This window comes from Pholis gunnellus (assembly GCF_910591455.1).
Source record: "Pholis gunnellus genome assembly, chromosome: 2".
NCBI classification, from domain to species: domain Eukaryota; kingdom Metazoa; phylum Chordata; class Actinopteri; order Perciformes; family Pholidae; genus Pholis; species Pholis gunnellus.
In genome coordinates this window covers 5641689-5668557 of record NC_136536.1, presented here as the reverse complement: position 1 = coordinate 5668557, position 26869 = coordinate 5641689, and the positions used below count along the sequence as shown (strand labels likewise).

General features: G+C 42.3%; 2 protein-coding genes across 2 annotated transcripts in view; one reads left to right on the top strand and one right to left on the bottom strand.

Annotated features, from left to right (window-relative positions):
• The window catches only part of LOC306701268 (adenylate cyclase type 6-like), a 32337-nt gene extending 30550 nt beyond the window's left edge, over positions 1-1787 (bottom strand). Inside the window, exon 1 of the mRNA XM_079166525.1 lies at positions 1672-1787. The gene's annotated coding sequence lies outside the window, so the exon portion shown is untranslated. The remainder of the gene's footprint in view (positions 1-1671) is intronic.
• A 4687-nt stretch (positions 1788-6474) lies between these two features.
• On the top strand, positions 6475-25242 carry cacnb3a (calcium channel, voltage-dependent, beta 3a; the record flags this gene model as incomplete). Its single annotated transcript, XM_079181040.1, has 14 exons — positions 6475-6555; positions 7369-7461; positions 16942-17061; positions 18666-18788; positions 18874-18989; positions 19069-19142; positions 19269-19288; positions 20011-20088; positions 20578-20636; positions 20758-20858; positions 20950-21101; positions 21191-21286; positions 22520-22690; positions 24820-25242. The coding sequence occupies 14 exons, from the start codon at positions 6475-6477 to the stop codon at positions 25240-25242; spliced, it is 1707 nt and encodes a 568-aa protein (XP_079037166.1).
• Positions 25243-26869: the final 1627 nt, after the last annotated feature.

Here is a 26869-nt window from a genome sequence, read left to right as displayed (position 1 = left end):
ACACAGTGCAGAGAGACACGCAAACGCAGCCGCCGCTTCTGCTGCCGCTACCGCCGCCTCATCGATCGGCATTTTCCACCGGAGAGGCACGCTGTGTTGTTGAAGCAAAAATAGCATTTCCTCGCTATATCTTGCCTGCATGCGCCTTCTCTGGCACGTATCCGTCCAAGCCGTATCCCTCCTCCCTGGCAGCGGATCGACAAGCTTCAAGGAGAACCGCCCCCCCCCCCCACTCTCTCTCTCTCTCTCTCTCTCTCTCTCTCTCACACACCTCCCCTCTTCTCTCCTCCCACCACGACCAACACCCCCCCCCCCCCCCCGCACAAGGTCGACCAGCTTGTACCCATTTGCAAACGTCGCGGTGTTGCCAGTCGCGTGTTGTGTGTGTGTGTGTGTGTGTGTGTGTGTGTGTGTGTGTGTGTGTGTGTGTGTGTGTGTGTGCGTGCGTGTGTGTGTGTGTGTTTGCATGGTGCTTGGCTGTACTCTCCGGTTTCCCCCCACGAGCGTTAGGAGAGAGGAGATAGGAGGGAGGGGAAGCGGAGAAGGGAAGGCTGACTATTCCTAGGGGACATTTTCAACCGGACACTGGCGTTACAGTCACAAACAGCGAGCATAAAGTCAATCCTTGTGTGCTTGTTCCAGTTAGACAAGTCCGACGCTGCATGCATCTCTCTCTCTCTCTCTCTCTCTCTCTCCCTGTGTGTGTGTGTGTCTCAGTTGTCATCTAGATGCAAAAATAGATCAACTAATGAGTGGAAATCAAAGCTATGCAACCTTTTTCTATTTCCATGCGGATGATATGTTTCCGATCCGGCGTCTAAATGCCATGCACAGGCAGGCCGTGTGTGAGGGCCCGCATTCAAACAGCGTAGGCTTCATGTTACATAACACCATGGCCTATGTGACAACCATAACGGGGACCATAAAAAACATTCCGCTGTGTCCGGTGGACCATGTTCGGACACACACACACACGCCTCCGTCAGCGATTTGCATTTGTGCAAATGTCCTTCAGTCTGCAGCAAAGCAGCAGCTCTCAGCGTAAGTGTATTGACAAACGCGAGTGCTGGGTAAATAAACGGATATAAACACGTTATTGCTGCTGCACATTCCTCAGCATCAGTCAGTTGATGGAGGGGGGGGGACTATAGCTGTGAATAATACTCTAAAAACCTAATATTTACAAACCCCATGTGTTGGTGTGAGTAGGGGATACATGGAGGTGTTTAAGTTGAAAGTTATGTTATGAAAAATGATCTGATGTGAATCATTATGAGCATCAGATGCGACCTGCAGGAGGCTCCAGCTTCTGAATGTAGCTTATTAACACTCCGTCAGGACTGTCAGCTGTAATAAGAAACAATGATGCAGCTCATCACACAGATATGTTGCTATTGGCCGCCAGTGGGGAACATTAACTGGCCGTGTATCCTCCTCCAACACCACCACCACCACCACCACTACCCGTGCGTGAGGCCTTACAGCAACTGTTGCCAGCTATGTCATTCGCTCCTGCAGACGCGGTGCACTGACAGAGAGGCGTCCGATGCGTCTGCGGTTCAGTGCAACAGCGTTTGAGACGTTTGTGTGACAGGAGAACATATATTATATATATATATGTCGGCCTGCAGTGTGCAGCAGCAGCAGTTACTGTCAGAAAGACGGACTCACCGTGATCATCTTCTGTTTTCTATTCCCCGACCGCAGCAGACAATCCTCCGGTTCGGCGTGGTGGTCGGTCGGAGTGGAGGACCATTTGTAGCCTGCCTGTCCAAAGGATGGTCCGGTTAAATTGGTCACCCTGAGCTGGATCTCCCTCCTGTCGTCTTCTCGCGCTCCACTCCCTTTCCTCTCCTCCCCCTGACCCTCTCGGCTCCAAGCACCACTGTCAAAGCGGGGACAATACAGACATCAAGCTTCCGGTTCTTGTTTTTCAAGTTAAAACCCGTAAAACCAGCAGTGGTACTTACAGAAATGAAAAGATCAATACTTTCATGTCTGTCCATTAAATATAAAGGGATACAGCAAGCAGCGGTTTAGCTTAGCAAATATTGTATGTTTGTATAATACATATTGTCTGATCATTTCATAGTGCATTTATCTCATTTGAACACTTAAGGTATCCATCGACAGGTATTCATCCAAATACCAGTCTATTGGAAATACATCTTAACAATTCTGGTCTCAGAAAGGTTTATTTGTTTAACATATGCGACACTGGTTTATGGTTAGTATGATGTTTTTGTCTTTATCTCTCAATAATAGATACAACATTGTATGTTGTTCATTGTTGATATTTATATTCACGTTGATCTATTTCTAGTTCTACATTTCTATCTTAGCTTTTGTTTTAGCTCTGGTCAAGTCAATTTTATTTAATATCGCCCAATATCACAATTGTACAGTATACGCCACACTGTCCTTTTCAATGCTCGCTTGATCAGGAAAAACTCTTTTAAAAGGGAAAATATGGAAGAAACCTGAGGAAGAGCAAATGAGGAGGGATCCCTCACCCAGGACAGACAGATGTGTGTTCAGAATAGACCAAGATAATACAATTACAATATACTGTAGACAATCCATATGACAAAAAGATGGCAGGAGGATGTCAAGCAGCTACCAGGTGTCGCCAAACAACTAGAGCCTGAGCCACACACCCTCCTCTCCACCTGGAAAGAGAACAGTCTATTTCAATCTATCTTCCTGTATTGAGAGTCAATGTTCTTATATGTGTGCACATATTTAGCCAATAAAGCGGATTCTTATTTTACTACTTGTGCAGGTTTACTCTCCACAACTAGGCCTATATCATTTAAAACATTTCATATTTCCGTGTTACAGCAAGACTTTCTGTGTGAAATCGTGTTATGAGACGATTGCATCGATCACCTTTATTTTTTCAGCTTTTATTCTGAAATGAACTTTCCACTGAGGCCGGTTGTAATGCTGTTTAACTGATGCTGGATTGACGCTTGACGCAGCTCTCCTCAGCCCAGGCGCGCCGTGGCTCACACCACTCTCTTCATTCCCACTTTTAGTAACTCGGCACTCCCTCTAGGGGTGAAGCCGTGTCTGTAGCGAGCCCAGCCGGTCAAAAAGCACCAGCTATATGATCTCCAGCATGAGTCTCCCAGAAGTGAAAAAAACAGTGATGTGGAGGAGGAAAAGTCAGCTTACACCTTCATTCGTTTTTACTCAATAGCGTCTAAAACCTTGTGAGGCTGACATACAGCTGGAAGAACTCATACTTTATTAAAAGTAGCAACACCACAGTGCAAAAATAGATAAATATTATCAGCAAAATGTACTTAAAGATAGTGTGAGGAACTTTTAACTGGTTATGAAACAGTTTCAATTTAATACCGATGCCTCTATATGACCTACATAAGTAAACAAGGCCATCAGCGGGAAGATTTGCTATTTTTATGTAGTTATTCTTAATGCTTTGGGTTGGATTCTGTGCAAAATCAGAAGAAATCATGCAGCTTCACCTTAAAGTCCTTCAGCTCAGACACCAATGAGGCCTCCAGCAGTGACCAGCCCACTGCTGAAAGACCCAGATCAGGCTTTTGCGGCCTCTTCAACCTGCACTTGGAAGCTCCGGTGGGAGGAGCAGAGCTTCATATCTGGAGACCCAGGCCGTGTTGATGGACTCGCTGGAGGGAAGGGAGGCAGGGAGGAACCGTTAGAACCAGGACTGAGCTGAAAAGTCTGTGAGACCTGAGTCAGTAACATTCAGAGGTTTTCTAAAGTCTATCTGGTGCTCTACAACACTGCCACTTTCGTCCACAGGGACCGCCAAATTCAACACAAAATGAAAGTTCCTAGCTTTAAAATGATCAGCAGTAAATGTATTCACTATGTAAAATGGCCTTTTTCAAAGTGTTAAATTATGCCTTCAAGGTCTCGAATGATGATGCATCCTTTTTTTTTTTATCAGACTCAAACAAGATATTTTTAAGGACTTCATAGGCTCTCCTGTCAGTTTTTGTGCAGGACAACTTATAACTTTATCTTTCTTATAAGTAAATGATGACCGCACGTTAATACCAGCATAACTTCACGCACCTACCATAACTGAAAAAAGTGCCATGTAAAATGTCAGAGTAGAAGGATAAAAAAAAGAATAAATTGGATATGCTTAAGTAAAGTACAAGTATCTAAAAATCGTACAGTACTTAAATTCCTTCCCACCATTGTGTTTACCCTTCCTCCACACCTATACATTACTTTGTGTATTTTGGTACTTTCCATCACTTACATTCAGCAAATGTGATCAGCTGGTGGGAAGTGCTTTGTAATATAAAGCCATACATGAGCTCAGAGGCTCAAGTTTAGTCCATTACTGTAACTAGATCACTGATTTATACGTTATTATTGTTAACATATCAATATGGACAGTGTAAGGCTCACAACAGCAGTACAGATTAAACACTGGACGGTCCTGAACCAGCTCCAAAGAAACACTGAAAAGGCGTCAAGAACTGGAGGCCACAACAGCTGCTGCTGCTCACTAGATGAGGCCACGGCAATTCACAGAGCAAACAAACAGTAGACGCCTCAAACAGCGCAAACTCAGAATCTGCTGGTTTCACTTTGTGGTATCTTTGATTTTCTTCTACAGGTGGATACTGGGACGTGTCTTGTATACCGTAACAAAGGCTGAGCTCATAGAACAACTTGGGTGTAGTAAAAGGCTTTTTTCAAGTTTACCTTCACACAGTCACAAATGGACGAGCAAGATCAAGCAAACTACTCAGAAATCTGCCAGCAGATGGAACATCAGCAACATGTGGTCAGAAAAAGGAAACAGAAGGACAAATGGTCTAAATGCTGAGGCAGCAAAGCCTCATAAATGGATGTGAAACATTTCTCCTTTTACATTTATTGTGGAGCTATGTACATTAGTGTGGACATGAGTCTCTCTCTCTCTCTTTCTCTCTCTCTCTTCATCTGCCCAATAAAGGCAAAATTGCCAAAAGAATAAGCTTTAAAATGATAATGGAAGGCTATCTGTTAGAGTACTACAGGCTTTAAAGACTGTGTGCATCCATCCTATCCGGGCCCATCTTGCTGGGAGGCAACAGGGCCAGCCACGACACCACTGTGCCGTCTAAGGTATTTACTGAAATATACAAAATAATGTACAGTAGGTGTCAGGGAAGGTTAAATACAATCGTGGAAAGTAGCTAAGTACATTTGCTCAAGTACTGTACTGTACAAGTTTGAGGTACTTACTTGATTCTATTTATTTAACAGAGTTACTTACGCAGATTCAATATAAAAAACTAAGAGCTATGATATGGCTGCCCAGCAGTATAGTAGCTGAAATTAGCCCCATCTTTACCAGCTGCAATATTAGTGGTGCTTACACATAATGAATCCCTTGTAATATGGTATATATTTTTCTGAAATTAACCATTTTACTTAACCATTAAGTATATTTTGTTAAACTATCTAACAGATTACTGTCACTTTGGCCCATTAGAACCTGTGATGGACATTTCTCACTATTTTTAAGTATATTTACACATCAAACAATTAATCAATTAATGAATCTAGAAATAAATCAGCAGATGAATACAATAATGAAAATGTGTGGCAGTCAACAGTACAACATAGTTAAAACCCTGCGTTAAAACCCTCATGCATGAGTAATAATCTAATTATTTAATGTATAATAGTGTAACAGTCACAGTGGGGGATTTGTCTGCATCAAGTACTTTTACTTTTAACACTTTAAGTACATTGTTTCTGATTACATGCATTCTTACCTGTTGCAGAGTATTTATACACTGGGGTATTACTTTACCTATAAGAGATCTAAACACGTTGTTACAAACCACATCTTCAATGTTAAAAGAATAGTGTTTTTCCATATTTTAACTTTTTATCATGTGTAATATCTGTGTTACCCAAAAATCTCCCCCGTATCATGAATTCAAAGATCCACTCTTTGAAGATTCCACCGTGTTTTACTGTTTATCCCCCTTTTAAAAAACACAGACGAGAGGCAACACAGCTGTTGAACACAAACCAACACAACTCTAACATAAAGAAAGATTACAATTGTATATCTGTATCATCGTGTGAATTGATTTATTTTAAGCCAATCTTGACACCCCCGGCAGAAACACACACTTAGTACGGACCTGTTCGGTTGCTCGAGCGATGACGCTTCAGTCCTCACGGTTTATTTTTGCTCCGGCATTTTTCCTGCACGCTTTACATTCCACCCCTCCGATGTAGCTTATAACACACGTTTTTATTTATTTCTTTTTTTTAACCCTGACCAGCTTTTCATATAATCTGAGCTCGGATATTCTTTTTTTTCTTCTCTCCCCTCCGTTGTTTTCCGCTCCTACATGCCGCTTCCCCCGCTGTCTTTTACTGCATTCTAGATGTATTTCGTGTCCCTGGTCTCCTCCAGTAACCCATGTCTGTGTGCAGCTCGCCTCCCTGCGCTCTCAATAGATGGTGCAAGTCAAAATGTCCAAATCGCCCGTAGACCCAGTGTCTGCTGTGGAAACAGGCTCTCAGTCGCACTATTTTCAGGTAAACCACCACACCTTTTCATTCCTTTATTCACAAGTGCGAATGAGGAGAGAAAAAGAAGAAGAAAAAGGTTAGCTGATGTCTTGCTACTTGTTGTTGAAATTGAGGCGTCGCGATTTGGCAGCGAGCTACTTTTTTTTTTTTTTCACCCTCCGCCTTCACTGAAACTGCAGATTGATGCTTGATCGGTGAAAAGCCAGTGGGTGCGATCATTAAGTAGACTCACATTAATGGTTATTATGTCTCTCACACACACACACGGGATACATATCCCTTTACGTGTTGATACGTTTGCTGCTTGAGTCTGTTCAGGGATTTATTTGTATGGATTTTTATTATTAATTTCAATGCATTTCCTTACACTAATGTAGGTAAATCAGCACACATCAGTAACTTGAATATACCCTGACTTTTATTGGCGTAAAGATACTGGCACACTATGACTCTGACTCACCTGTAGCCTGAATCTACAGGGCCCTGTCAGCATGCTGCAACATCCATGCTTTGTTATTAATGGACTGTGTTACAAGAGGCCCCGGGGAAAATATATGTCTCTTGCTTTACACAGACCATAATGTGCAGCTGGATTAATTAGGTCCTGAAATATATGTGATATTGGCAAAGCCACAGCTGTTATATATAGACTGGTGCTCGGCAGCTCGTTTGCACCAGTCCCCACTAAATACACGCTTTTATGTTGTTCTTTTTTAAGAAAAAGCCTACAAAAAATCAGCACAGTGCAAGTTGGCTTCCTGCTATCTGTCTATCTTTCTTTATTTATTCCCTCACTGGTGTGCGTCTCTTTCATCACAGCTGCCCAGGAAGTTGCCTAAACGCAAGAGCCGCTTCAAACGCTCAGATGGCAGCACATCTTCTGACACGACATCCAGCTTCATCAAACGGCAGGTAAGGAAAAACAAAAAGCTCCCCCGAGGCATTTGTTGGCTTCCCTTTTCCTTTATTTATGCATGCAATGTAGGCTACATCATGAGCTGGTACATCACAGTCACAGGCCGATTATCTCACTGATTGTCAGTGGGAGGGAAGTACTGCAGCTTCTATGGAAAATGTGGGCCATGTTGTGTTCTTAAGTCTGAATAAACCTGTACGTTGAAGATGATTTTTCAACAGAACAGGTGTCTCTGCATTGTTTTGTTGGCTTTTGGTGCAGGCATGCAGCACCTCTACTTGTCTCAGGTTTAAGCTGTTGGTGGGGGAATCACGGTTCCTGTTTTGGAAGTTACAAAAAGATTTGTAGTTCTGCATTTATTATCCTTATATCCAAAACATGTGCTCTGCATCTTCATCCTCAGAACTGCTTCATCCTCCCCAGGTTCAGTTGTTGTTCTGACCAGCAGAGAGCAGCACAATGCGTGGAAAAAAATGGCAGTGAGTTACAAAATCCCAACACAGCCCAGTTTCCTTAATTAATGTTTCCAGGTCAAGCACGTGTGGAAGACTGATGGAGGTTTTGCTGTTATTTAAGACAAAACTCTGACTGATTTCTGGGCCCCGTGATGTGACTAGAGGGCTGATGTGACTCATGCGGTCTCATCTGGATCAGCCGATTTGATCGAGACAGTTTTACTCCTCGTGTTTGTTTCTCAAGATGTATTTGATTTATTGATTTTGGGTGTCGTTGTAAGGTAGTTGTAGTTTCCCAGAGAGTCCAGCAGAGGGGAGAACTTGATCCTGTGCATGCATCAGCTGCTAGAGCCCCGAAGTTCATGAGCACATCAAAGAGGGAAAGTCAGGAGTTGGGAAGGATTCAAATATCGCTCCTCAAAAAGGAGCCTGATGTACTGATGACAGAAACAGACAGATAATTTATATTCCTGCAGGCTTTTACACCATCTCGAGTGTTGATTTAGTCCTGATTTATTCAGTTAGAGCTGAAACGATTAGAGTAGAATAGTTCACCACGGTGGAAACGTTCTTTGGCCCACCTAGAAGTTCACTAAAACACACACACACGCCACACAGCAACACTGACAGCATGAGGTAGTTGATTGAGTGATTAGATAATAGACAGAAAATGAATCTACAGCTATTTTGATAATGAATTAATCCTTTAAAGTCATTTTTGATGTAAAAATACCAAACAGTCAGTTTCTCAAATGTGAGGATTCGCAGACTGTTGGTTACACAAAACGAGTGATTTAACGTCATCTTGGACTTTAGAAAAGGGTTTTACTACTTTTTATAGGCCAAGAAATGTTTTGATAATCAGAGAAAGTTATCAACATATTAATAGATAATGAAAATAATTGTTAATTTAAATGTGTAAACCAGCTTTTGTGTGAATTTAATCAACTAAATCCTAAACTAAAGATCAAAACATGTTATTGATGGAAAAGAAGTTGAAATGCCTCTTCAATAAAATAACTTATAGCGCTGAAACAAACTTTGTCAATTTTATGATAATCAACTTATAGTACTTAGTACTTGATCCCACAGTCCTACTGTCAGTGCGTTGAAGTGTCCTTGAGCGAGACACTAAGACACTCCCCGGATGCTTTACAGCAGCCCACTGCTCCTAAATACTTAGGATGGGTAAAATATAGGGGTCACATTTCATGTATGTACCTGTATATATGTGACAGTTGTAATAAAGTATTTATAAAAAGGTAATATCGCAGTAACGCTCAGGTCAGCACGCTCAGATGTTTTGCTACTTCACTCTTACTTGGTCTGGAATGAGAAGTAGCTCATCAAGGCTAACAGTAGCTAATGCAAACAGTTTATAATTACACTACAACAGTGTAACTGTCACAGCTGAGACCGTTAGATTATTAGCAATTGACTCTTAATCGTCTTTAAACAACAGAAAATTGTTCCCAGAGAATGTGAGATTTTCTTATTGTTTGTTTTTTCGGGAGGTTTTCGGTTATTGACCAATTAAATTAAGGGAATTTCTAGTTGCACTAATATCAACTGCTGTATTTATATTTGATGTGTACATTATTCTCTGGTAAACAAAGGAAAAACGTTAAGCAAGCCTAATTAACATTCAAATCTGATGCATATTAAATGAATTAGTCAATTAGTGAAATTACATTTAAACAGTTTGTTTAATGTTTTATCCACTTCAATGATTATTTCCATTTTTATTATTTTCATCAATTAATCTGCAGATTATTCTGTCGATTAATTGTTTAGTCTATAAAATGCTGTGTAGTGGATACAAGTAGTGGAAAACAGCCATCACAACTCCACAGAGCCCAAAGTGACATCCTAGAACTGCTTGTTTTATGTGACCAACACTCCAAACAAACTCCAAAAATATTTAATTTACTATCATATGTGATACAAACAGGAAGCAAAATCCTCATATTTGAGCACGTATCTGGCAAAAATGACTCGAAACTATCTATTCTTTTTGTTGCAGCTCAACTGAAAATGCAGTTGAAAAGAAAGTAGTTTAAACGCTTCATTAAAAAAGTTCTTCATTAACTTAAAGTTCCCCATTAAAATTCACTCATTTGGTTGTGAGGGCTAGAGGCGTGATATCCCTCTCTCGACGGAACCAGTCACCGCAAACATGATGACAAATACCTCCGTTTCACCATTAGCGTGAGGGACTGTGGAGCCAGGGTAACTGAGAGGCGTTAGTGAGAAGGAGTGGGGGGAAAAAAAGGGCTGAGCAGACATCTTCTTCAGGCGGGGACATTAGTTATCCTGATCGGGGGGGCTTAATGACAATCTCCAGATTCCCTGAGAATATTGCACGGCTTAAATTATTCACGATGCTCATTTTGAAGGCCTTAGGCGAAGTGATGTGTGGGTTCATTGTTCACACGAGCACCTTTTAGTTTCTTTTTAATCATGACACCTTCTCCCTCTCTGCATGCACAACAGGCACCCCCCCCCCCCCCTCCCCCCTCCAAAAAAAAAAAAGGTGATATGATAAATTGTTTCATGCAGAAGGAGCAGATTTCCCAAACAAGAGCAGATAGTTTCTCGTCTGTGATAGGGGTGGGGTGTCTATGGAGGAGCAGTGGAGTATGACTCATTTCTGCAGCAGGATACAATAAGCAGTATGCTGCCATAAGTGTGGATGTATGTGTTACATGTAGGAGACGAGGGGTCGGAGCAGGAGGAGAGATCTTGAGCTGTGCCTTCTCTGTTTCCTCTCTACCGGCGCGTGTTGAATTGGACCTTTGAATAGCCAAGGATGGGGTGCAAATTTAGAGAGGTGGTTTGATGAAGTGACGCAAAAAGCTTCGTTTCTTTGTTGTTGTGTGTGCGCATGTGTGTGTGTGTGTGTGTGCGTGTGTGTGTGTGTGTGTGTGTTTTGATGGGATGAGGTGGGGTAGGAAAGAAGGTGTTGCCCGCTTCAGTGCAGGTCGTCCCTGGTTTGGGGACGGGACACAGTACAGTCAGTCTGCATTTTACAGCATGTAGTGTATAGAGAGCGAGGGGGGGGGACCGGCAGCAGCAGCATCACCGCCACATTAACTGAGTAAGTACAAATGACTCGACACAGTCAGCTTCTTCTTCTTCTTCTTCTTCTCCCTGTCTGAAACTCCTTCTCCTCCCTTCTCCCTCCATCATCATCTTTTAGTAGCGTTTCCATCGTTTTGTCGCCGCTCCTCTCTCTCTGTTTTCCTTTGTCTTCCTCCTTCAACCCTCCTCTTCAAAAAACGCTTTTGCTTCTCTCGTTCCTTCCCCTGCTTCACTTTGTGATTGCCGTCGTCCCGTGTGCGCTCTTCTCGGGTCCTCGCTGACTCTCGTGATTGATCAATTTGAAACACCGTACGCCTGAACTCGACTTTGATATTGATGTAACCACAGAGTGATTTATTGCGTTGTGTATCAGAGAGCTCTGTGCATGTGTAACTTGCTGACATTGAATTACGACCGCACCGTTAATCGAACACTTTTTGAAATTGGATATTTGGCTACTGGATTTCCAAACCACTGGAGCTGGCAGTTTTTTTTCTTCTTTTTCTGGTGTTTCAGTCTTCTGAATAATAGATTCTGCTCTTGTGCAGAATCTCCTTCCTGCAATTAAAGCCAGAGGAATTTGATTTTAGCATTAGCAAATTGTGTTTTGCATGTTATATCAATATGTATTCAACATTTTTTCCAATACTTTGGTTTATGACCAAATATCTGCAAAAGCTAATGACATTCCCATCAGCCTCAGCCGTACTTTGTGTTATGGGCTAATTAACAACATGCCAACATGCTACACTAGAATATTGATCATGGTAACCACTATACCTGCTAAACATCTACATATCGGTGTGTCTAAATGGGACACTATGCTTCAACAGAATTGCTTGTCGAAGTTAGTGTGGCAGTTTGTGTTTGCATAATTTATCTGTGAGGAGGGAAGATGGGTTATTGGTTCATCACTATCATCGCCTGATAGTAACATTGATCAGATGGATCATATCTGCAACTTTTGAGCTGACAAGGCTCCAGAATGAATGCTAGTGAAACAAATCGCAAAGGTGTTTTTACTTTTTGTTTATAAAGCGTTTTTTTTTCCCTCCTCTCTGAAACCTGCTGTCTGTCTGGTGAGAGTGTTTTTTGTCTGTCTGGTTGTTCCCCTTCGCTCTTCCTCTGTCTCTCTCTGCACACCTGGCAAGAGAGACAAAGGACGATCCGGCTGCAAGAGAGACAGAGGACGATCCGGCTGCACCAACAGCTGGATCGTTGTGCCATACATGGATTACCTGCCTGCTTGCCTGCCTCTCCAGTCTGCCAAGCCCACCAGCCAGCTCACTGCATCGAGTTTCCCTCCACCAAGCTGAAATCTCCAGCCAGCCAACAACTCACCTGCCTGCATCTGTCAATAAAAGACTTGTTATCCCCTCACCTGCTTGTCCGGTGTCTGCATTTGAGTTCAGCTTTTAACCGTGCGATCCGGCCACTATGAATCCAGCAGAATGGGATAAAGCCCACCGGGCTGTAGCTGCTCTGGGAACGGCAGCAAGCTCAGCCCACCTGGATACAGTCCACCAGGCGGTATCCGCCAGGGAGCCCTCCTCAGCCAGCACAGCCAAGCCCTGCAGGACTTCCTGGACGGCCTCCGCAAGCTCTTCGGGGATGTGTCCAGGATTTAGGACCAGCTAAACCCGCCTGCTAGCTTCATTCCTAGCCCAGCTTAGCATGTGTCTCTCCACTGCAACGTTATGATTGAAATCCAGGATTAAGGTCAATCTTTTCTAACTCAATGTGAACTTGTCTGCGATTATGGATTAATTAGTCTAATTTCCTGAACTCACTAAACTTGAAGATTTGATTTCCAGAGCCATTTGTGTGGATAACCGCACCCTTAAGCGGAGAAGGGAGAAGCAGCACCTCTCTTCCTACGATTCTCCCTCTCTGCGAAATTCCAACCTCTGACGGGCCCGGCGAGCCGAGTTTAAGGCGAGGGATGACGACGCTTCCCATGAGCCGCCGAGGCGAGACGATTCGCCTGAAGCCGAGCCGATGCAACTGGGCCGCTTCCGCCTCGGCCTCAATGAAAGGCCGATGCCACATCGCCTGCAACAGCTGTTTGTACTGTACAAAAATACAATACACCTCATAGTGATGAACCCACAGCGAAGTATTCACCCGACACTGCAGCTTTATGAAGCGTTTTGACCTCGTTCAGCTCATTGTTTTGGTTTATGTCAACCGAAACAATGAGCAGGCGTTTCCCTCAGGAGTTGATGAAGAGCAAACCAGAACTAAACGGAGAGTGAATATTGGAGTGAACTTTGCCCTGGATTCAACAGGTGGACACTAACATAACTCCAAATGAATGTCGCTCCGTGTCTGCTGGGTGTGTAAATTAGCAAATGCTTTCAACATATTAACTTTATGGGGTGATATGTTCCGCCCAAGGTTTCTTCCCAAGGGGAATGTTATAGAGTGCGGTCTAGAACTGCTCTATATGAAAAAGTGTCATATAGAGATAACTTGTGATGATTTGACGCTATATAAATAAATTGAATTGATAAGTCACCGTTGGGGTCACTGCCCCCTAGTGACCCCAAAATCAATTAACGCAGGTTTAATAACAATAACAGATTTATGTTTTGTCTTGTGATATTTCAGGTGTCAAAGGACCCCTCAATCAATTTGAAAATGGTACATTCCAATCTTAAATTTACAGTTTCAATTACAGGGTTTTGTTTACATTGTGATCAATAATTATTCCTTTAAAGCTATTTTTTCATCATGACTAACGAGTTAATTAACCTACGGGTCTTCCCAAAAGGAAATTAGCACGTAAACTGTTAAACCACTGGAGAAGGTACCAGTAAGATCCGGATGAAATGAATGTAGAAATCTCCTGCTGTTCTGTCCCTAGACTGAAGGATTAATTGGCCCTCTCGAGGACTCGACTAGCTGGATGACACACTTCCTTGTTGGCCCCTCCCTGCGGAGTTGAGGCCATCAGTGTTGCAGTGTGTGAAGAATAATCACAGAAGCATTATAGGAGGGAACAGTTAAATTTAGCTCCCAGACGGGAACGTCGGCAGTAAGGAAAATAAAAAAACAAAAAAACACAAGACATCCTCAGACCAGACGATAAAGAAGAACTCACATCATTTCACTCTGCATTGCAGCTCTGCTTCTCCTGCAAAATACACAGTTTTCTCTTCAGATACATTGATGGCAACAGTGTTCTGTTTTGGGATTTGACCAGTAGCCAGTGTGCAGCAGAGGTCCACAGCCTCAGGTCCAAACATTACCACTGAACAGCAATCACAGCCCAGACAGCTCTCTGTGTTCTAACATCATTAAACCAATCTCTGACATAACGCCTTTTCCCTTGCGCCCACCGCCGTATTTATTCCACTTTTATGTCCGTGTGTGTTTGAGCGTGTTCCCGGTGTGAAGACGGGGGAAGCCGTTACAGTGAGAGAAAAAATCTGATTCATGTCTTTATCAGGCTCTAGCGCCGTCCTCCTAATCAGCCAGGTATGCAACTCTCTCTGACCGTCTGTGTGTCTCTGTCTTCTCATGGCCCCCCCCCCCCCACTGTGATTCCCCTCTTTTCTTCTATCTGCGATGAGGATAGATATCTAGGTCTCACTCCACTCCTTCATAGCATTTTATTATGTTCTAATCTCATCTTCCCCTCGAGATAGCCTCGCTTTATCTTGTCATATAAATCGTTTATACACTCTCTCGGTCGTCTCTCCAACCATCCTTCAGTCACTCTCCGTCCTCGTAAACATCCTTCTCTTTTCAGTATATCTTGTCAACGCCCCCCCCCCCCCTCTTTCTCTGTCTGACTTTCTATCTATCTTGCTCTTCCTCCTCACCCTCCTTTTCTCTCTCTCTCTCTCTCTCTCTCTCTCTCTCTCGGTGCTGCTCTGGCACTGGTGCAGTGTTGCCTTGCAGAGCTTGTGTGCTAGAAATCAGATCTAGTTATCTAACATAGACACATAGGAAATAAACGAGGAGAGGTGTTCGCTTGCGGTTTCTCTGGGGCTTGAAGTGGTAAAAAAAAAAACATTTTGGGTTGTATGTAGGCATTCTGAGGCGCAGAGAAAGCTAAAGGTGGTGGTTGTTCTTCATGTCTGGGCACTTCTTTTTGTATTTTGAGCCTGAATTTCCTTTTGTTGCGCTGCTGCTAATTGGTCCTCCGGAGGATTCGTTTGTATATGTTGACAAGATGGATGACCAGAACTAAGTCACTGCACTTAAGAGGAAAGGAAAACCCAAGGGAAATCTGTATTGTGTGGTGTTCTTATCTTGCTTTATTTGCAAGATTATGCTTGATCATATCAGTAGATATTATTGTAATTATGGATCTTGAGTTACATGTGAGAGATTTCTCTTTTCATGTCTGTCTCATTCATCACTTCTTGTATTCTTTTGTAGTTCTTGTTTGCCTCCTGTCTTGGATTTGCTTTTGCTGCAGCGGTTCTCTTTACTGACAGATTCGGGGCTCAGTTCCTCCAAAGAAATCCAAAGAAAAACCAAATACAGGAGAGCTCACACACACACACACACACACACACACACACACACACACACACACATACAGTACCCAAACTGCATCTACAGCTCCTCTCCGTATTCTTCTCCTTATATGTTTTTCCTCAATGGAAATAGGCAATTGTTGGGAATGAAAAGGAGTGTTTTTGAGTTATCAGCATATATGAAAAACCAAATTAACAATTATTAATAATAATAACAGGGCACCACCCTGCGGACAGGGACCAATAACCAAATTATAGACTAAGTAATTAGTATTCACTCACAATGTCAATAGTCAAAGTACTATTACACATTCAGAGTGAAAGTGAAGGTTGAGTACGAGCAACAGACCACATATCCATCTATTATCACAATACATGCACAAAGTAATCACAGAAAGCTGCTCTTTAAAGTATAACAGTTTATTAAGTTCCAATAACAATGATCTAGTCAACTAATATCTAAAACTAATGACAAAACTATACATTCATGAGCACGCTGTCTAAAATCAACAAACTGTGGTAAAAGTGTGTGTGTGTGACTGTGTCAGTGTGTGCATGCATGTAGTGTGTGTGTGTTTGTGTGTGAGTGTATTTGTGTGTGCATGCATGTAGTGTGTGTGGGGGAGAGGCGGGATCACAGCTCAGACAACGTACGATGTCGCTAGACTCTAAAATGGCGAATATAAAGGTCTCGTTATCTACACGTGTCTGAAGCAGTTAGCTCACCCCGGAGGTGGTTGGTTTCAGAAAATATTCATAATTATTATTATTATTATATAATATATATAATATCGTTATAATATAATATATATTATTGTTTCAGCTCTACAGGTTGTGATGTAGTCATTTAAGTAAATAATCACAGGAAACCTTACAGGTTTAGAATAAAAGCCAGCAGCAGCACATCTTCACCTTTTTTACTTGTGTAAATGTCTCTTTGTGTGCTTTATCTGTCACTTTCAGCATAATTTGCGAGCCATCCCTGGGATGTGTCCTTAAACCTCTTACAATGACAAATGATTGTAAGAGCCAGCATATATTTTGCTAATGAGGAAATGTCCTTGGAGAATAAACATGGGGAACAGAGGATGTATATGTGCTGCACTGTGGGGGATGATGGAATGGATCGGGGCCAGGCAGGAGAGAAGAGGAAGCAGTTGCCTTCTTTGTGCTATATTTGGTCTTCCAGAGGATGGCTGGTGTGGGAGAGCAACACATTGTGTTGGAGATACATGAATGCGTTCATGAATACAGACACGTATTTGCATGCACACCTGCACACAAAGACTGCAGAACAGAAACACAGATGAAAGCATGAACAGAAGCAGAAGGTCTGCCTATGTAGCCTCATAGTAATATGCTTTAGTAGTCTTGGCATGACTAGATGGAAATTATTATTTATTATTATTAATTACAACTAATATGTCAACCTCCGTCTCGCTCCTGACAGGGGTCGGCTGATTCGTACACCAGTAGGCCGTCGGATTCAGACCTGTCAGCGGAGGAGGACCGCGAGGCGTATCGGCGTGAAGCCGAGCGCCAGGCACAACTGCAGCTCGACAGAGCTAAGGTACGTCACACAGTGATTTACACTGCTGCATACTGTAGCGTTAAGTCAAGTCTGGAGCCACTTGTGGGCCTCTACTGCTCCAGAAGAACCTTCATATATGCCCTCAAATAGGGCTGGGAGGAATGGCCGAACTCTTCTATCCCAATATAGGCATTTCATATCTCAATAACGATATATAGCACAATATCTCGATAACAATATATACAGTATATCACTTCATAGGTCATTACATATCTTAATACGATAGTTATATCATGATATAGGTCATTACATGTCTCAATACGATAGTTATATCATGATATAGGTCATTACCTATCTCAATACGATAGTTATATCATGATATAGGTCATTACATATCTCAAATACGAAAGTTATATCATGATATAGGTCATTACCTATCTTAATACGATAGTTATATCATGACATAGGTCATTACATATCTCAAATACGATAGTTATAGCATGATATTGCGACGATATTATATTTCATATCTTAATAACAATATGTATCACGATATAGGTAATTTCATATCTTGACGGTTTATACATCAAACAACTCGATAACAATATATATCACCATATATATATATATGTATATATATATAACATGGGAAGTAACCACATGATTTTGTATACAACCGTAGGAAGTAAGTCCTGGGCGATATCCCTCAGTCCCTCGAAATTCAGTGTTAAACTGACTCCAAAACGTGTTGGACGTACGCTGAACTCCTCGTGCTTCATGTTGGTGTTCAACCAGCAACTCACGTGTTTACACAAGTAAAACACAGACTGTTTGAATCACAGCGTCACTCACACACGTGATATATAAACCAGTTACTGCTCTTGATGAACACATCCCGTTGGCTGTCAGTCAATGTAACAGACTAAAGGATGATCCGAGTGTCATCTGTCTTTTAAAAACAGGGTGTGTGGTAGATTTGTCACCAAACTGTCGCTGTGAACCCACTTTACTCTAAACTTACTATCTGTAAAGAATTATGAACCAAAGGCATGATTTAGTCAAAACAAAAGAGTTAAATCAGCAAAAAGATGGTTTTAGTGCAAAACAAAGGAAACATTGTTTTGCAAGTCTCACGTAAATCTCAATCCTTGGTTATTAAGTTATTTTGAGTCCTGAACAAGTCATTGTGGAATTAGGAACAGCAGCAACAGCAGGATAACTTTACTGATGGCCACCCATAACGTTAGCTAATGTTAGCATGCTCACCTCAACTTAATGGTCTTTGTGTCGTGTCAAACGTCAAACAAAGTTGGTTGACCATTTCAGTTTTTAGCCTCATGTTTAACGTGTTGGTGTCCGTTCTTTGTTGATCACCATATTGTCTTTATGTCCGACTGTGATTATTCGAGGTCGACCACGTGATTGGCTGTTGTCAGATCGAATCACAGTAGATCTGTTGTCTGAAAAATAAGGACTACATTTGTTGAACTATTTTTCTGCAATGTCATTTTTGCATCTTTGGAGCGGATATCAATTAAAATCAAAGGTCGATGCTAAAGTCACCAGATTCATGAGTTCACACCACTTATACGTTTGTACTGCTGTTTCCATCGCTAAAGAGGGTTTTTCTTATCTCTCTACAGTCCAAACTTGTAGCGTTTGCAGTAAAGACGAATGTGAGTTACTGCGGAGCTCTGGATGAGGACTGTCCCGTCCAAGGAGCTGCAGTCAATTTTGATGCCAAAGACTTCCTGCACATCAAAGAAGTGAGTGTATTAGATTATTACGACGAACCCCTTCATTACATTAAACACAACATTTATATATGTGACACGGTTCTGAACTTAACAGAAGTATAATAATGACTGGTGGATCGGCCGGCTAGTAAAAGAGGGAGCAGACATCACCTTCATCCCCAGCCCTCTGCGACTGGAGGCGATGAGGCTCAAGCAGGAGCAGAAACAAAGGTCTGTTAATAGCATCCAACGTCTCGCAGGACTCATTCCCGCAGTAGAAGTTTGATAACATAGTGTGTTGCTGTTGCAGGAAAACAGGGGGTAACTCCTCTAGTTTAGGGGACATGGTGACTGGGAGTTGGAGGACCACACCGCCATCTGCAGGTGATTGTAAGTACTACAAAGCTCTCTCTTTAATTCTTTGCTGGAACACAAAAAACGACTTTTCCCCTCTGCTGTCTTCTTCTGTCTCCATTCTTTCATTGATTGTTATTTCCTTGTTTTCACAAGCCAAACAGAAGCAAAAACAGGTAGGTGTGGGTACTTTATGATGACACAGCATGTGCTCATAATACGTAGTTTATTATTTTTAACTTTAAGTGACATTCTCAGAGTATCTACATGTCTTTAAAAGTGTTTAAAATGTCTTGAACATTATTATTGTGTTGCCTGCCGTAGACAATAACATCGGTTAAGTATTTTATAAACGAGGTGATGGGAGACGGGTACCTTTATATTACTTTTTATATATCTATAAACACTATAAAATGTGACAGTGGATTGTGCATGTAGGTGCTTTTTGTGGCGTAATTATGTTTCATTATTATTATTTCTAGTCACAGTAGTTAGGAAGCTTATTTAGTAAAAAATTTACTTAAAGCAATTGATTTATTTTGTATTGGTTAATCCACAAATACATTTTTTGCTATTTATCTGGGACAAAGTTAATGGATTGATTATATTACTAAGAATCACACACAGCTGGAATAAACTTACAAAAATGTGATATGTATGTGATTAAATTCATGTATTAATAAATAACTAATCAGTAATTTTTTAACTGTTATGGCCGTGAAAAGGTATTAGTGGTATTAAAAAGTCCTCAATTTAATTCAATGGTCTCTGCAGAATCCATGGTTATATAATTGCTTTTAGCTTTTTACAACCAACAAACCCAACCCCCATCATTTCTTACCCCTGCTCTCTCTGTTCTTCGTCCCCCCCTCCCCTCGTCATCCCCTATTTCTGGCAGGAACACATCCCTCCCTACGACGTGGTGCCCTCTATGAGGCCGGTGGTCCTCGTGGGACCATCGCTGAAGGGCTACGAGGTGAGCCTCTCCTCCTTTAACCTCCAGCAGACACAGAATGAATGCCTCACACTCTTCACCGCTAAACCTGTTCCTGCACTGCTGCAGTTTGTTGTTTGAATCAGAACGGACTTGAAATGAGGCCCGAGATATTTTACTTGTGAAACATTTTCAATGAATCATTACATCTAAGTTATTAACTTATTGTCTTCTTATCTCCGTCAAGGGCCGAGAAGCAAACCAAAACAGTTTTCTTGTTGTTGAATTTTAGATGTTGGTTGTATTTTAGAAGTCTTACTCGAGTTCTTGTTTTTAGAAAGTAGCAATACTTTTACTTACCACCTCTGTGTGCATGAACTGTTCATGTACAGTAATACAGAGAGAAGCTCTTCTTAAATCTGGTTGTTTTGCTATCCTGACGTTAAATCAAAGCAAAACGTCGTTTCTTCAGGAAGCTTGTGTTCTGTCTGTTTAAAAAGTCTGTTTCTTACGTCTCTTCTTCCCACCAAGGTGACGGATATGATGCAGAAAGCTCTTTTTGACTTCCTGAAACACAGATTTGAGGGAAGGTCAGTAAAGTGGAGAGATGTAATGTAATCTCTGTAGTTGTGGAAAGTCATTTAAAATGAAATTAATCTGAACAAAAAGTCTCACAGCATATTTTTTTCTCTCTCTCTGTGTTTGCGGCAGGATCTCAATCACTCGTGTAACTGCCGACCTGTCTTTAGCCAAGAGATCTGTCCTCAACAAAAGACCCATAATGGAGAGATCCAACACTCGCTCCAGCCTAGGTGACTAACGTCAGCATGAAAGCTCCTGAAATCTTTATGGTACAAAGAAGCAATGAGTTTAAACTCAAATCTAACGTGTGTGTGTGTGCAGCGGAGGTTCAGAGTGAGATTGAGAGGATATTTGAACTCGCCAAAACCCTGCAGCTGGTGATTCTGGACGCGGACACCATCAACCATCCTGCACAGCTAGCCAAAACCTCCCTCGCACCCATCATTGTCTACGTGAAGGTTTCCTCACCAAAGGTACAGTAGGTCACTTCACTCGTCGATTAAGGCTGTCTCATCTTCCTCCACCTGAAACCTGAAACGTTACTCTAATGTTTTCTCTCAAGGTGCTCCACAGGCTGGTCAAATCCAGGGGGAAGTCTCAGAGCAAGCACCTGAATGTGCAGATGATGGCTGCAGACAAACTCTCTCAGTGCCCCCCTGTGAGTGGATGCTTTTCTTTCTAGTTCTATTATGTTCGGTTGTTCCCGAGTCATATTCTCAAGGTGCAATAGAGGCAGAAAATTGGGCTGAGTGTGCAGCGCCTACCACAAACATTTTGGGGTACATTTTTTAGGGATGTTGGTCGCTTGCTTCGCCACTTTGGTCCAGACCGAAATACCTCAACAGATTTGAGATGCCCTTACATTTTGCACAGCCGTTCATGGTGCACAGAGGACGCAGCCTTCTAAACCACTGAATGTTTCTCTAGCGCCATCGTGAGGTTCACATCTTGTGGTCCTAATTGAAATAACTCAACAACTATTGGATGTATTACCACGAGATGTGGTGTATACATTGTCATGGGGGTGAGTGTGATACAGCAAGGGGAGGACCCAAATGCAGAGCGACAGCAACAGTTCAGGGTTTGATAGCTAAAATGAAAAGTACATGAGCTTACTGGCACGGGTAGAAACGTCCAGACAGAAGCTGTATTGAGTTCAGCAGAAATGTGGCACGGACAGGTGCAGGAAGGCAGGTGCAGACGGGGTCCAGGTGCAGGTCCAAGAAACAAAAATAAATGACACTGAGCCGAAAAGCAACACTGCTGATGTGACAGGGAATGAGTGCAAATGGGCCGGTTAAATGCTGCAGGGCTGATGAGGGAAAGAGGAAACAGGTGAGCAGGTGGGCCGGGAAGGTCAGGTGACTGGATTGGAGGGAAACACGGCTTCATATCATTAATATCTGAGCTGCCCTTGACCCTCTCCTTGACCCTCTTGCTCATATATCCGCTGTGCAAAGGATTGTGGGTTCAGAATAGCCAGAAAAGCATGCTGGGATCGGATGTACTAGAACATCCTGCTGTTTTTGGCATACTGCACTATGTATTAGTATATACTACATCTGGCTGGTGCAAAATCATAGAACACGAGGATGATTGATTCGTGTCACTGAGGCGTCCGTAGGGAGGGTCTAATGGTGACCTGCTTCATGGGGAGGATTGTAATCTGACATAGCAGGTCAGATGGTGTTGGATTGTATGACCTTTACACACATTATGATACAAAAATACTACGTCCATAGACATTTTGCTATTAACATACACTATTTGCCAGCTGCACACCGTTACCGTGATAGTTAATGATTTGGAAACTTTTGTGCCACTTTACATTTGCACTTTCGTGGTAACAAAAATGATTCCATTTCTCATTTTCTTTTTCTGTCATTTGTAGGATATGTTTGATGTCATTTTGGATGAGAACCAGCTGGAAGATGCATGTGAGCATTTGGCTGAATACCTGGAGATCTACTGGCGTGCCACTCACCTCCCAGGCAACACCCCTCTTAACCCCTTATTGGAGCAGACTCTGATGACCCCGCCTTCTGCCATCTCCAGCCTGCAGGTGAGTTTGTCTTCATCTGTTGAAAAAGCACTGTTTTAATACTGTTTTCATGACTCTATAAGCAGGAATCTCTGTTTTGAACATGTTGTGTGTTGTCACTGTCTTTACCAGCTCTTCCCATCTCAGATTCTCACTCCTTTGTTTTTATTGTCTCCAGTTGTCTTGTCTGTCCTCTCACTCATCCATGCTTAACATTTTTGCAGTTTTCTGAAACACAGGAATTAATTGAATGATCGCTTACAAAATTGGGTGAGTAGTAGGGTTTATGATCTATATATATATATGTATATATAATACTGTATATATGCATATTAATATTTATTTATATTTGCACTCTCAACCCCAACAATCCTCTTTTACACACCTGAACACAGATTACACAGCGGCTGAGACAGTGAATGAACAGCATTTTATTCATTCAGATCTCACCACAGAGAAGATGACGTGTTTTTTCTTCATTGCATCCTGCCTCCTTTCCTTTAGTTCATGGTCTCAGGTGAATCACTGCTCCTCAGGCTTTCTGGGAGGAAAATTCACAAAGCAGCTTAAATTGTAATACCATAGCTGAGAATGTCGTGTTTTGGAAAGTATAAAACGTCTGCGTAAGGCGTAATTATCAGACGATTATTCTCTATGTTCAATCGGTGGTGATCCTTTTTTCCGAGCATGCTTTGTGAATGGTGTCCCCGCCCTCAGCGGCACATAATGCTATCTTGAATGATGGCATAATGATCAATGCTTCAATAATGTGTTCACCCAAACTAAATGCATAAACTGAGACCATAACATCAGCACAGTAACATTTCGTGTTCTGGAATTATGTCCTGACCATCCATTCAACTGTTTCACCGGCATTTCTTTCGTTGGGTGTCTGTAGTATTAATCTGTGTACACGCAGACAAAACACTGTAAACTAAGAAGGACTTTGAAGAGACTTTACCAACACCGCACACACTGCTGCATATCAATTCACGTCAAACCCTGTACATTATATAATATTATTATTATATGTATAAATTGCAGATTATTACCGCTGCTCCTTGTCGTCATGATTTCCCACATCTTGACGTTTTAGAGACTTTCTAAAACAACATTTTTAAGAGAACAGTTAATTAGTTGTCTCTTGTGGCTTTGAACACTAGAAATAGAGACAGCACTCATAAATAGTTTAATATTAACTACCTCTGCTGACATGAACCAAAGGCTTTTCAGCTGTATACCATTTATATATATGAAATGTACGGAAGAGTATCTGCAACAATTTTGTTATTTGATAAATGTTTAAGTCGTTTTTAGCCTATGTTTCCTATACTGTACAGTAAGTTAGTCATGTGCACATACTGTATACAAAAAAAATCAATAAAACTGAAATACTAGGAGTACCCGCACACTGGAATCATAGTTCCCTTTAATTTCACTGATCATTAAAGTGAACTGTGTCCTTTTGTGATTTATTGCCAAGTGCTGATTGTCAGATCTGATTTATAGCTCACAGATTCTGCTACTTGGCATCAAAAGTGCTATTTTGTTGCAGTGTTTATATTCTCACAGCTATATACATATATATATATACATATAATATATATGTGTATATATATACATACACACATGCAGATACATAGTTATCTTTTTATCTTTAAACAACACTGACATGTCTATATCTAGGTTGAAACAGTTACTACGCTGTGATTGTTCCGCCTGGTTGTACTGGGTGTGAAGCGACTCAGATGAAATCATGAAATGGAAGATGAAATTAAATATTTGTGTAAATATCCCTCTGCTGCAGCTCAGCGAGGAGGCGCAGTCTGTGAAAACACAAAAAAACAGATTGTTGATTTTACGTATGTGCTGAAGCCTTTTGTGAGATTCAGGAGGGGATGTAGAGGAACAATCGTAGCAACCAATAACTTGTTCAGTGTACGTTCGGGCATGTTAGTGTTGTTTTAGAATAAATGTCCTTTAAAGTCCTTCTTGATGTAGTGTTTGCATTATTTTGTCTACCCTCTGTGTGTGTTTGCTGTCTATGAAAACTGTCTGTTACCAAAAAGTGTGAAGCTGCTCTCAGAGTGTCTTCTTTTTTTACCCTCTTTATTCATTTTCCTCCCTCCATGACGACTCGAATCCTCCAGAACAAGAACCAGCCGCAGCCTCGTGAGGCGGTGGGCCTGGAGGGTGAGGAGGAGGAGGAGGCAGGTGAGGAGGCCCACTCCCCCCTGGAGCAGGACAGTCTCATGCCGTCCGACGAGGCCAGCGACTCCCTGTCTCGCGGCCGGAGGGGGAGCCCGTGCCACAGGGAGGGCGGGGAGGAGGAAGAAGAAGAGGAGGAGGAGGAGGAGGAGGAGGAGGAAGAGGAGGAGGACGAGTATGCCTCCCCCTGCCATGCTCGCACATACAGGGACATGTACCCCCCTCACCGTGGGCACACCGGCAGTGCCCACAGTGCCAACGGGCACGAGTCACAGGACAGGCTGCTCCAACGCGAAGCTCAGCAAGGTCACAACCAGAGGAACAACCGCCAGCGCAGCCGCCCCTGGCCCCGAGACACCTACTGAGGAGCGAGGCCCCTCCTCCGGCCTCCAGATCCGCATCGAGATCACCCCAGGCCGTCTTACGTTTCCAAACCAAATTATTTTAGAGATGAAAAGCCCCAAAAATCAGAAACAGATGCTCAGTTTATTGAGTTCACAACTTTAGGTGTATTACAGTATTTCTCTCTTCCAGACTCCCAGCTTTGACTTATTTTTAGGGGACACGCTGACCTCTCCAGGGTCAAGTCATTCAGATTAAAGTCATCAGGGCTACTCACCTCTGCAATGGAGAGGTTTCAGGCTACCAGCTGTACGCAAACTTTAGCTGCTTCGCCTAAGGTTTCTCTATTGCAGGATGTCTCATGTGCTGGCCTTAAAAATCCTAAGACTTTTAACTATCTTTACTATTGCATGTATGAGTATAATTATTTTAAGACTATTTGCACATTAACGTCAGAACAGGAACTGAATGACCGTTAACGGTTAAACCAACGTAGGAATGTACTACTGTTGAGTCCATTTAACGGGAAATAGTAATGCATTTGATTACAATGTATATACTGAATGGGCACCTGGTTTTTGTTTCATGGCTACTATATTTGTTTGATTTTGTTGATATGGACTTCTTCGTTGTTTCAGAGAAATGTTGCCACCCATGTCAGTTTTTCACTCTGAAGACGGTGAATTGACACACACACACACACACACACACACACAGTTTATCACAATGTAAGTACGCGGTATGAGGCTGCAGCACAGCGTCAGCGTCACCTCGTGCGTTTTGGGCATCACTCGTCTTCGCTGTTGCACAATCACTCTCTTAACACCTCTCAGAAGAAGAAGAAGAAGAAGAAAAACAAAAGAACGGCCACAGAGAATGTAAACACAACGAAGAAAGGGGAATGTTTATCTTTTTAAAGGGTGAATTATTCGCCAAACTTGCTTGTTTACATCGAATCACTCACATATTATTAAGCACATGCTGCGCACGCTGCAGCTCCTCTCCAAAATCTTCAGAGAATGTAAGCTTGCATGCCTTTTTGCACCTCCAGCACCAAACACCCCACCCCCCAACCGATCGCCCTGTAATTCGATTGTAGCACGTTATTGATTGTAGCATCCACAGTTTCTACACCTATATCTCACTCCCCTCGTGCGTCTGTGCCAAAAACATCGCGTTACGTCCTGCAGTTTGATTAGGGTTTTTTTTTCTTTTTTTTTAAACAAAGCAGATCCTCAGGTGTAAAGTCCTGCACACTTCATCGCGCTCCACTCGCACGTGATGGACGTGTCGCGCTCCTGGAGGACTCGTAGCAGCCGTGACATGACGTCATTCTGTTCCCGCACCCATTATAGTTAGTCCGCGAGCCGATGTAGAGTTTGGGGGGGGGGGGGGGGGGGGGGGGGGGGGGTCGATACTTTAGGAATCACTGGTTTACTGCTTCCATGTCTCACAGGTATCTCTATCTAGTGTTCTGTATATTTTGAAGACAAAAAAAAGAAAAGAAAATCAGCATGATTGAGAAAAAAAAAAAATTCTATGCAAGTGTTGCATGAAATCGGATTGTTTCTTTTTACAGTTAAGTATTTCAGTAATGCATTGATTCTGATTCTCCTCGTTGTCTTGTAGTGATAGTCTTGTCTTTGGGGC